Source organism: Puntigrus tetrazona, chromosome 1 (assembly GCF_018831695.1).
Source record: "Puntigrus tetrazona isolate hp1 chromosome 1, ASM1883169v1, whole genome shotgun sequence".
NCBI classification, from domain to species: Eukaryota; Metazoa; Chordata; class Actinopteri; order Cypriniformes; family Cyprinidae; genus Puntigrus; species Puntigrus tetrazona.
Window position 1 is genome coordinate 13,776,500 of NC_056699.1, and position 12,437 is coordinate 13,788,936.

The following is a 12,437-nucleotide window of genomic DNA, read 5'->3' on the forward strand; positions in this document are numbered from 1 at the left end:
GACTGATCTGAGGCCAGCTCCATTAATCCAAGTCCCATTAGAGGAGCCTCGCCATTACAGAAACCTTTAAAGCACTACTCCTACCAGCACCCGACATTCGGATGAAGGTGGTTTTAAGTTACAAGCATCTGCATCTATATCTGCTGAGGTAACCAAATCCAGGGAGGAGTGATAAAATATTCATTAGAAAACAGAGAGGGATGTGTTGTTCGTGGATAAAGCAAACAAATGAGACAGAGAGGGAGCAACATACAAATGAATCCATCCAATCCAATACGAGAAGGTTGACTGTATTGTCAAGACACCAACATTTCAGCAGTCTATTCCACCAGTAAAATATCGCTGGTCACCGAACAAATTTCCAAATCCTACTAAAAAGTACTGCAACTACATAGCTTTTTTATTTGACTATTAGCAAATAAATTGAGTTAATTATTCATGATAAAAATTAAATGAAACATTAAACATAATTTAAAGTTATTGGAAGCATCATTATACCACTGCTTTTGACACTTACAGAAGTCCAGTTCACTGACTAGCACCACTAGGAATATTATGACAGCAGTTAACAAGCCTGAACTGGGAATCACTACAAGTCAAGACCTGTACGGACAGGTGAGGCCAGGCTGGTCACCCACTCTCATGGTTTCCATGGTATCAAAGACAGGTCACATGCTTGTTTGTTAAATCCTCACCTAAGGCTAACCCAGGTGCTGAGATACCAATCCACCCCCAGTCCCCGGAGCCTGAAGGAGGCACAAGAGATGATGTGGTTTCAATGAGCTTCTAGTGTGTGTTTGAACAAGAGTAAGTGGGTTTTAATGAAGCGAGGACACAGTTATGCTTTAATAAACCTTGTGCAGATTTACAAATTACATATTGCCAAAACAAGAGCTCTGCTCTTTGCTTTGTACTTTTTTTTTTCTGTTGAAGGAGATTAATCAGGCAGTGATCTCTGATCTGAGTCTCAACCAACTGTAAATGAATAGCAGAGAAAGCAAATTAGACAGATGTAGTGTATTAATGCCTGCCCACTTTTGGTTCCCAAAGTATTTTTCCCATAGCGATTCTTAAAAGGTCTCATAATATATGAACCAAGACAACAAAGTACAAGGACAATTACAATATTAAAAGAAAGAATTGTAGACAAACTACAGTACCAGCATTGCAAACGACATTAATCACATTTAAAGATGTATAGATACAAATGTAACAAATTTAAATTTATCGGTTGGTATAGAAGCAAATGCAGCGCAAAATATGCATTTATATGCAAAGACACAGGTTCAACAAAAGCATATACAATCTATTAATAACCTTGGAGCTCACAACAGGTCTGTCTTCAAAGGTTTATCAGTTAATCAATTTCTCTATAAAGAAAATGAATGGAGATTACGTCTTGTATTTCCAGAAGAACAACTCTGTTGCACTCTAGAATGCACTGTGACATGGGCATGCAATGCACCAGAAACACCAAAAACACTGAAGTGTCTTCTTTATTTCCTGCGCACCACTCATTCATACTGTAGATGCTACTTCCTTCTCCCTTCTACCACAGTTGAGGACAGTGTTAGTTTATTTATAATCACCTATTGCACTCTGATTGCATGATTTAGTCAATCAGCACTCAATTCTTCCACACGCTGGCCTTCTCTTGCCAAAAGCCCTTTTAATCCCTTGAAATTCTTCATAGTGACTAACACTAAATGGGTGCACTCTGACAGCATGACAAATCTATCTTCGAGCTGTAAGTAATGCTGTATTTCACTGTGCATCTATCTATGTGCCGGACATCTCAAACAGCAAATCGAACTAAGCTGGCACAACCCATTATTTTGCTTTCATGCTCTAATACACAATTTTAAAAATGGAGATAAATCAAAGAGCTAGTTTTGTTTGGTTGACAGAGGAACATGCATCGCGTTTAACAGGTTAAACAGGTCATACCATGCGGTTTTCTGATATCGTACCCTCTCTGTAATTCTTAAAATTAATCAGTCCATTTTGTGATGTACTAAGGAGCTCTCACACCAGTTTGATGTGATGTCAAATCTAGTTTTTTACTCCCACTCTATAAACTACTACACACATTGTGACAGATGTTCTATGCAGATCAGAGTGAAGAGATCAGACCTTGTTAAAAATAAACTTCAGTTAATAAACCTCAGGACACTTGCTGTTACATTACTGTGACATCACAAAGCGGCAAAGGTTAGCAATGGATCATTTTATGTAAATTTATTTCATCGTTCTGTTCAAACTAAAACAAAGAGTTACAGCTCTTTGTAAAAGAATGAATTCATATTTTCGCTCAAGATATTACCTGTTTAAAGTGTCATTCGAGATTTAATTTTCACAGCCTTAATACCAGTCTTTTATTCATAAAAAGCTATTATATACAGCTTGAGAAGACATGAAATATAGTAGTTTATGTTTGTGATGGTTTATGGTGCTTTTTGCCATTTTAAGGGCCTGGTCACCTTCAACTTTCAATGCATAACCATTGAAACATTTAAAATCCTTACTTGGAATAACATAATGGTGAGTTAAATGATGACAGAATTTTCATTATAAGCTTTAAGTGAATTATCCCTTTAAGGGCACTGTATTCAATTCTAAAGCCCTATTAGAGTCATGGTCTAAGCAACGTAACTGCGTGTAGGCTACATGTCACATATGATATCTGGCATGCCTTCTGCCTATCAGCAACAGAGTAGAGTGCATTGTTGCAGCACGCTTCTTACTTCCTTCTTCCTCTCATTCATTCATTCATTCTTCAATGTCATTTCAACACTACAGGATCTGCAAAGCAAATCTCCCCCAATCAGTTTCAGCTGCAATGTGGGTCAAATACAGACCCCTCGCTCATGCTTGAAACTCAGCTAATGTATAACAGGGGCTTTCAACTCGCTTGTGGACGTGGGAGGAGAAAAAAAAAAAAAAAAAGAGTGCAATTTCCAGAAAGTGCTACTGACTTCCTCGTGTCTGGGGCTGGTCAACAGAAAATAGCTGTTATTACATCATGGTGCTGTGCTGAGGTGATCTGTGAACTATGACTGCCAATAAGTGCTACACAAGACATTCTGCTCTCTATTTGATTTTGTACCATACATACTCATACTGGAGACTGCAAGATCAGTTTAAAGCTGACAGAGCACTCAAGGAGGGTGAACATTAGGTCACTGATAAAAAAAAAAAAAAAAATTCAACCCAGGTTTCTTCCTCACACCCTGTAATCCTTCATCATGGATTAATGGATAATAGCTTCACATAAGAACTGTGCAATGACAGGAGCAGATTGAAAGCGGTCTAAAACAAGCAGTGCATTTAGAAACAGGTTGATCAACCTTTAAACCACCACCATGTGGCTAGAAACTCAGCACAGATTAATGCAGCAGAAAACAGAGCCCCTTAAATGCACTGAATAACGATTTTACCAAATGATAATCTTAACAATTTTACCCATTCTACACGCACATGCATTTTCTAGCATGTGAGAACGGGACAGATTCTGATCGGCTGTCAATGTCTGGAACAACGTTCTAAAAATGACTCCAACTACATTGTTTCTTTGTGTCTTTAAAGGTGGTGTGGACGCTGCTATTCTTTAATACTGAGAATGATTCTTATCATTATCATGGTGGGAACCTGTAAAGGCTGATATCAATCAATCAATCATTTTTACTTATATGGCGCTTTTAACAACATAGGTTGCATCAAAACACTGTACAGTATAAAGTTGAAGAATACAATGATATATAATATATAATACAATGATGTATAAAATAATTGTCAAAACAATTGATTTTTTTAAAGGCAACTGTTTACTGACTTGACAGAACATATAAAGGTAAATTGCCACAATATTTTTATGAAATGTACTAGTAAAATTATTATTATGATTAAAGCGCTGTTGTTGTTTTTTGTTTGGGGCGAAACATAGGCTAGAAACCTACATTGCAAGATATTGTATGTCAAGGTTTGTATTGTATGAAAGGGGATGCTTTTTTTAATCGTCCTAAAAGGCCTACAAGTGGACTACCAGGCTAAAAGGCATGTGGAAGATCATGTACATGAGGGATTTCAGCAAGGCTGTTATTTTCATACCCCAGTCACAAGCTGCTGTACCCTAATGAAGGTACCTTTTTTCTGACTGCCTTTCTTTAGAGTCATATCCATTTATATGACAGCTGCTTCCATCCACGTTGACTTACATGCCACTTATTACAGGTTCAGTCAGCTGACATTAGTGTCTAGATCAAGGACACAATGGGGGCACTATACTTCATCCGTATGGGACTGCAAGCGGCAGAATTGTAACCATTAAGCAGCACCCTTCCTCTTTCTGCCACACGACTGTATTTCTAAAAGCTTACAGAGTGACAGCTAGAGTCTAAACGTTTGGTCTTGTCAAGCCACTGTGTCTTCAGATCTCTATTTAAAGGCTTTAATCAGCTTACCAGATTGAAGATCGTCTCCACAATGTCCCGATTGGAGACTTCACCAGCCTCCAGGAGCCCCGCCAGCACGGCGAACTTCATGCGGATTCCTCTGATGGGGATCCCGCCAGCGCTGTCACCTGCGCTCGCCATGTCGGAGTCAGGTGAGAGGGGAACAGGTGCGACACCTGTTTGACCCTACAGCCGAGTTAAACTATGGAGAAATGTACGGTCAATATCGCTCTCGTTAAGTTGACAGAGGTGAAGAACGAGTCCTGGACTCCATTCACCGCCAGTTTATCCGTTAGTTTCTCGCGCTTTCGGCGGGAAGTGTCAGTTGATGTCACTACACCTGACAGACAGGAATTGTTCTGCTGTAGAGAGCGAAAAACATCTATAAACTTGTCTAAAGGAGGACGAAATCGCGCTGTGGTGAGCCCAGACGAGAAACGCAATACTTGTCGATCTCCACCGGTCTGATAAAGGAAATGTATCTAAACAACAATGTCAATGAAGTGTTTGCGAGTGTCGAACAGGAAACAGCGGTGCTGAAGAGATTCCGCGCAGGTAGACGCACCGATAAGAACAAGACGCAAAAAACTACAAAATGTAAGGCAAGGAACGTCCGACATCGGCTCTCAGGGGTCCGTACAAAGAGAAGGCAATCATCCTGGTCCCTGTGGGAACTGTTGGAGTGAAGTTTCGGTGGTAACCCACTTTACAGCGCCATCTCTTCCTGAATCAGCTCCTACTCCGCTCCGTCTCCGCCATGACAGTGGAGCTGCGTGAGAGAGAGCCGCGCATGCGCAGTGCGCCGAGAGAAACGAGAAGGAGGGGGCTCAGGTGTGTCAGGTGCTAGACTAGCGAGAACCTGCGAGGACAGGGTGACACTTCATACTGGATATCTTGTGTCAGGGACGCTCTGGTGGTGGTGGTGGTGGTGGTTTACGATAATGCACTTGTCACATAAAGACATTATAAAGGACTGATATCGTGGTCTGCACGAGGCTTCACCTTACTGCTATGAAAGCAGAGTTTGGGGGACCTAAGCAAGCCTTCCAGTGCAGCCCCCTCGGTAGCGTGTTGTGTCGAACTACTGTTTTAAAGAATGTGTTATCATTATTTATATTAATATTTGTACTGTGCGTGCATTTTGTGTTTTCTGCACTTTAGTGGTCTGTCGAACTATTTGCTAATAAAAAAGAACTAACCGTGAAAAGGAAGAGCATAAGTTAAGATAAGTTAAGAGAGATCATTTCTGGAAGAAGAGAACCTCTTCTATTATTATTATCATGTGTACCTTTAATGCAGAGTCTGTTGGCTATTGAAAATTGCAGACTGGCCACATGATTTCTTGTTCCTGCCACTTAAAAATTAAAAAGTCTGTCATCATTTACCCAGTCTCATGTAATTTGAATTATGACTTTGTTTATTCTGAATACACACAAGTTTAAAAAATTGTCCACACAATACATATATATATATATATATATATATATATATATATATATATATATATATATATATATATATATATATATATATATATAATTGCAAACAGATATGAGTCAATAATCCAATTAATTGTGCATGAAATAAAAATTAAAAAATCACCCTACATATTTTAATACATGTTATAGATCTTGATTCAGCAACGTTTTTTTTTTAAAGCAACAGACTTCTCGCTGGTGATGTATTTGCCTGATTTCTGTAATCATTTAGTCTGCTTAAACTCTCCACATTAGTTATGAGTGCGATGCCCACAACTCAAAATCCAAGTTCATATTTGTGATACTTGTGATAATTGTTTACAGTTTCACATTAAAGGAGTTACATCTATATAAACTTCAATCCTTAAGACACACCATTAGCTTATGCGCAGAAGTCTTGAATATTAAGGAATTTCTTTAACTAGCTTCAAGAATAAATGTGCTCGCTGTCTCATTATATTCGAAGTGAGGTTTCATGGCCCCTTTGAGTCGTTGCCAAGGAGTCAGCAGCACATTGACTTTGTTGACTCTATATACAGTCCCTCGAGGCCACAGAATTAAAGGTCTAGACTCTGTAGCAACAAAGAACAATTTGTCACATGGGCACTGAACTTTATACTTACATCTAAAGACCATCACACAGACGCATAATTCAGTCACAAGCATTCATTACAGAAATAAATGTACCTTCCTTCCAAAGTTTTCATTTCAAAGTAGATAACAGGACAGACTAATATTTGTTGCAGATAATTAAAGATGCCTGATACAGTGCAAATAGAAACCCTAATGTATAATGCCAATTTTAATTATTGTGAGCTATTGCATCAGCTATTGTGAGCGTGTGAGGTGTTAGCTTTTGTTCTTGAGATACTAAAGAGCAGTGTAAAAGATAATGTGTTTAAATAACTATAATATTTATTTGTGCTGTTTCATCTTTTGAATATATATGATAAAATATATAATAATACAACCATTGTCACTATTGTTATTTAATTATAAGAATACCAGGGTGCAAGAACTGAATGTTAGTAATTAATTTAGTAAGTAAATTAATTAAAGTAATTGAATTTACTGAACTATAAACTAATACAGATTTACTTCTTTTAATTTTTTTGTAATTTCTGTGTTCATTAAGTGTACACATTAAATAAACCATTTAAGTAGTATGTATAACTATAGTTCCTATATATAGGCAGGAGATATAAGTGTTGATAAAAGTGTCAATATGATTCAAAAATATTGTGCTCGGATGTAACTTCTCAGTCAATATCTTTTAAATATCGCAGTTAGTGTAATCATGTATGTAAACACTAGATGGAGTAATTGTGCGTTACAGCGACGCCAACGAAATCCCGCGAGATGTGTCTTTTCTCGCTGGCGCTTTAATTCTCGCGGTATTTCCTCATTTCCTCCTCTTTTACTCCCTGTGTTCAACATGGCAGTCGGCAAGAATAAGAGGCTGACCAAAGGTGGCAAAAAAGGTGCCAAAAAGAAGATGTAAGTCACAAAATGAATCTTTCGACTGTGTCGTTACACTGTTATAAACCGTTCTTGAGGATAGCCGGTGTGTACAGATGAAGGATGTGGTCGATATATTAAAGATTGTGTGTAGGGGTCCTGTTAGCCTGACTGGCTCATTCATGGCCTGTGCTGTGTGTTCCGACAACTTTATCTCAGAGCTTGTAATTTCCAGATACAGTTTTTTTTAATGCACTAATCCTGCAATTTCATCAAGTATTAATTTTTAGCAAAATATAAGCTCGGCAAACTGTTAATGCTAACGTAATATGTCCCCGGTAGCATTAGCTAGTTCTGAAGGATACTTTACTGACTTAAAACTCACCGGAAGACATGTGTTGGATGCTGAAAGTTATTTTGGTTTCTTCTTATATTTTAGATAATACAGCCGAAGCACGTATAAGCCGTGTCCGTATTTGAATTGTGAAAATGTGGCTTCAGTTCAACATTTGCCTCCGAACGCGTGCATTTCTCTGAAGCGCGTTAACACGCGTGTTTTCTCTTGCAGTGTGGATCCATTCTCCAAGAAGGATTGGTATGATGTCAAGGCACCAGCCATGTTCAACATCCGCAACCTGGGCAAGACTTTGGTCACCAGGACTCAGGGAACCAGTAAGTGCTGTTTATGTGTACGGTGTCTGTGTTTCCACACAGATTTAGCATGAATGTTTAACCCTACTGGGAAAGGGCAGATCTTGCTGTACAACAAGAGCCATGTGTCCCAATTGTTTAATGCGAATCAGTGGCGTATTGCAGTGGGAATACGCGATGACAGTAGTATATTATCACCTGACATTCCCTTAAAGTCAATGTGCATCGTGGCACTACAAACTGCGGTGAATCTGACGCTGTGTCTGTAATCTAGGAATTGCCTCTGATGGTCTGAAGGGACGTGTGTTCGAGGTCAGTCTGGCTGATCTGCAGAACGACGAGGTGGCCTTCCGCAAGTTCAAACTGGTCACAGAAGATGTGCAGGGCAAGAACTGCCTCACCAACTTCCACGGCATGGACCTCACCCGCGACAAGATGTGCTCCATGGTCAAGAAGTGGCAGGTAAATAAGTTAACACGCGATCTTTACTCAGCGTGTGCTTTAGTTTAGGTTGAAGAGGGTGCTTGCCATTAAAGGAAAAAAAAGCCTCAGTTAAAAATCATTGTACCGTTGTTTGAGGCATTTACTCTTGTTCTGTTAGTGATTGTTTATATGCATGCAAATCAAAAGTGCAGAGATCCAACTGTACATATGAAACCAATGGAAGACCTTTGAGTTTAATTAAACCCAAATATTAAAGCTGCAGGTTAAAGAATTACTTTTTGTTTTTTTTGTATAGAGGATGGCTCAGCAACGTTGCATCATGATCATTGTAGTGTATAAAGACCTTGTGTGCCTGTAGTTTGTTGTGACCACTTTTGTAAAATTTAACAGCGGTGCTTTTAGTTTGGATCGTGACTGGAAGTTTCTTCACTTTACATCTTAACATTTTTTCGATTTAGTTCACCCAGCAATTATTCTTGTCATTTTATAAAACTTTGGTTAATCTTCAAATCAAGGTACTACAAGAAACCCGAGAGAGGTGTCTTCATCTCATATGTTTAAAGTTCGCTAAAGTTTCTAATGTGCTGATGGGCTGTGCTCTTTCCCATTAGACAATGATTGAGGCCCATGTTGATGTGAAGACCACTGATGGCTATCTTCTCCGCCTGTTCTGTGTGGGCTTCACCAAGAAGCGCACCAACCAGATCAGAAAGACCTCCTACGCTCAGCACCAGCAGGTCCGTCAGATCCGCAAGAAGATGATGGAAATCATGACCCGTGAGGTCCAGACCAATGACCTCAAGGAGGTGGTCAACAAACTGTACGTATAAAGTTTTCTGCCTCATACATGCCGTTACACCTTTGTGTTAAATCAGAGGAGTCTGGCTTTTCTCCTGGACTTTTACCTTCCTGCATGGTTCAGGATTACTGGCCAATAATTGGTGTGTGTATTTGAATTTAAGCTTTGCAGGAAGGTGGCCCTGGAATTGGGCTTAGACTTTGTGTGGTTGAAATACTGGGTGGTTTGCTGTTTTATGTTTAGCAGTCAAATTCTTCTTGGTATTTTTAATTGTTGTAGCATGTTTTATACATTGGAAATCATGAATGTGTCATTAACATAACTTCAACTGCAACTCAGACTTTACAACTTTCTTTACCTGGGTTTTAACCTAAAAACCTTTTCTTGGATCTGTAACTTTTTTTTTTTTTTGCAGTTGAGTAATAAATTCTTCTTTTTGTTGTGTAGGATTCCTGACAGTGTAGGCAAGGACATTGAAAAGGCCTGTCAGTCCATCTACCCTCTACATGATGTCTATGTCAGGAAGGTTAAGATGCTGAAAAAGCCCAAATTTGAGCGTAAGCCATTTAACAAATCCTCCAACCAACCATTGGATCTTACATTTTAGATCATTTTTATCTTGGAGAGCTATTGAATGTCTGAATTTGAATTGTACAGTTGGTAAGCTGATGGAGCTGCACGGAGAGGGTGGTACCACCAGTGCTACAGCTAAACCTGCAGAAGGAGACACTGGGGCCAAGGTGGAGAGAGCTGATGGATACGAGCCCCCCATCCAGGAGTCTGTGTAGAACTCCCAACACAAACAGCTGGTGTCAATAAACATGTAAATTTCAGTCTTTGTGTACTGTTGGGTGTTTTTTGCTGTTGTTTTGCATCACATCAAACGTGCTGACCATCATGTTATACTTAATCTCCCAGTCAGGAAAAAAAAATATTGACACTTTTGGAATTTCACATTATTACATAAGGGCGTTTTTTTTTTATATAAATATATAGAGTATTTTTCATGGTATTTGGAGCAGTAAGCCGTTACTTCTCAAATTTTAGTGTTTCTAAATGATTTCAGAGCACCTATTTCCATGATTCAAGACTCTCTTCCCCATAAGTAATTCTGTTGAATTTTAGTGTATATTCATTGCCGTCTGGTTAGGTTTTTTTGGAAATGAAAGGGATTTTATCCATTCCAAAGACAACAAAAGTGAACCCAGTTCTACACAAACGTGTTCATGGTTCACAGTGCAATGTTGTCTTTAACTGCAGCTAATAGAAAAGCTTCCGACACCGCATCAGGAAAGTTTGTCATTCACTAGCAAAAAATATAGAGGTGACAATGTAAATGATAAAGTGTGCCATGTCGAGAGCTTTATAATTTAAGTTTGTGAGATCACAATAAGCTATGTGAATTTATACAATAGTATACTTTTTTGATTAATACGAAAGTTCATATTAAGTGAACACGTGTCTATTTTTGCTCTGTGAAATGCAAAGACATTTGATGATGCTAATTTCATTTGGTAATTCTTTCTAATTTTATCCTATTTTGATTTTTTTTTTTTCTATGAAAGAAATCCAGTGTTTTGACACAAAAGATGACAAAAAAGTTAGAAAAATGGTGTTCCAAAGTTAAGGAGACAAATATCAATACAAAGGTTAATTTCTCTCTTTGATCAGAAACAACATTTATTTACCATAAAATAGAGCAAGTCATCTGTCAGTCATATAATGTAAGTCAATTGGTACACAATCTGAGTAAAAACAAACCTGCACAAACAAATCCAAATTAAACCCTGCTGCTTGTGATAATACATTGAGGTCAGATTGTGCAGGAAACTGAATGATATTTATGTACCTCTAATACACCACAATGTCCAATTGTCTTGAAATCATTCACAACAATGGGCTCTGGCACATATGCATAGGCAAGGATCTACAAATAAATCTCTGTGTGTGTATATATATATATAAAAGAAACATCTTGAATGCGTTGTAAGCAGATAAACATCAAGCTGTCATTTTTGGGTGAACATTTAATAGTGACATCAAGTGATTTAAATGTATTTTGAAAATGTGTGGAAATAATTGTAATCACAAGTGTAAAAACGAAGTGACGTAGGCTACTTAAAGTGCACGTCCGTCTTAGAGAAGCATGGATTTAAGTGTGATCAGTATTGAAGTCAACCGAAGAGAGCTGGTTGTGATGGAGCTAGTGGATGTGGGTGTGATGGTTGTGGTAACACGTTGTAGAGCAGGAGGACACTTGCTTGTGTGTCCTGCCTTGTCCACCGCAAGAATCACCACATCATCATAGCAGCAGCTGCTGGAAAAATAAAGGATGGTCGCAGCGTTGCGATTGTCGTCTAGACCGTTATATTCTTTTGTGTTGATTAAACACATGGGGTCATTGCCAAAAACACGGATGTGATCGATTCCTGAGCCATCAACATCTGTCACGATATAAGACACTTTCAGTTCATCGTGATAATCAAAGGAACGACAAAGTGCACTCATATTGACGGCGCGACACTATGGAGGAGTAAAATCCAGCACCTGGAAAGAACATCATTTCTTTTTTTTATTAAATGCCACGGTAACTTTATGTGTGTGACTTGAAACCGTAAAGATGCACAGTTTACAGCCTGACAATGCTTCATGTTTTCTAATATTTGAAGCAGGAATCGGCAAACGCAGCACAGGCATGAGGCACTTACAGTCAGATCTCGTCTTTCTATCTCTGTTTTGCCGGCATTTTTGTTTGCTTCATTCTCTGTGAAGACATCATGATGTGGAAAAGCCTGTGACCATCCAATCAGGACGCAGAGAAAGACCAGCACCTCTGTAACCTGGACCATTCTGATCAACTGTGAAGATTTAATAGATAGTTTATGTTCCACGTTTATTCCGCATCCACTGAAATGAAAATGTGATAAACTGCAGTATTTAACATCTAAAATGAATGGACAAAGAGCACCCGTCCGTTTAGTTTTTACTTACTGTTGAGTCCCGAATGAAGATCTTTTAGATCCTTGAACTTTCTGAATTAGTTTGTTGAGATGTGTCAGTCCTATAAACTAGTATCTCAGGCACCTTTCACCCAGGTAGATATGTTCTTAACCTCTCAGTGGAACATAATATTGTCTTGCAAAATACGTTGTCAAT

At 38.6% G+C, this 12,437-nt stretch overlaps 2 protein-coding genes and 1 long non-coding RNA gene across 3 annotated transcripts in view; 1 reads left to right on the plus strand and 2 right to left on the minus strand.

Moving 5' to 3' along the window:
* Positions 1 to 5,239, minus strand: part of lrba (LPS responsive beige-like anchor protein) — a 193,358-nt gene extending 188,119 nt beyond the window's left edge. The window contains exon 1 of the mRNA XM_043237014.1: positions 4,461 to 5,239. Coding sequence (XP_043092949.1) covers positions 4,461 to 4,592 — 132 coding nt within the window. The 5' untranslated portion in view covers positions 4,593 to 5,239. The remainder of the gene's footprint in view (positions 1 to 4,460) is intronic.
* A 2,076-nt stretch (positions 5,240 to 7,315) lies between these two features.
* Positions 7,316 to 10,114, plus strand: rps3a (ribosomal protein S3A). Its single transcript, XM_043240332.1, has 6 exons — positions 7,316 to 7,426; positions 7,956 to 8,059; positions 8,313 to 8,500; positions 9,094 to 9,302; positions 9,729 to 9,838; positions 9,939 to 10,114. Exons 1-6 carry the CDS (start codon positions 7,365 to 7,367, stop codon positions 10,067 to 10,069), a joined length of 804 nt encoding a protein of 267 aa, XP_043096267.1. The 5' UTR covers positions 7,316 to 7,364; the 3' UTR covers positions 10,070 to 10,114.
* An 817-nt stretch (positions 10,115 to 10,931) lies between these two features.
* LOC122345850 lies at positions 10,932 to 12,419 on the minus strand. Its single transcript, XR_006251040.1, has 3 exons — positions 12,273 to 12,419; positions 11,990 to 12,139; positions 10,932 to 11,828 (listed from the first exon to the last, which is right to left on the minus strand). It is a non-coding gene; the product is annotated as an uncharacterized LOC122345850 (long non-coding RNA).
* Between the last annotated feature and the right edge of the window lie 18 nt (positions 12,420 to 12,437).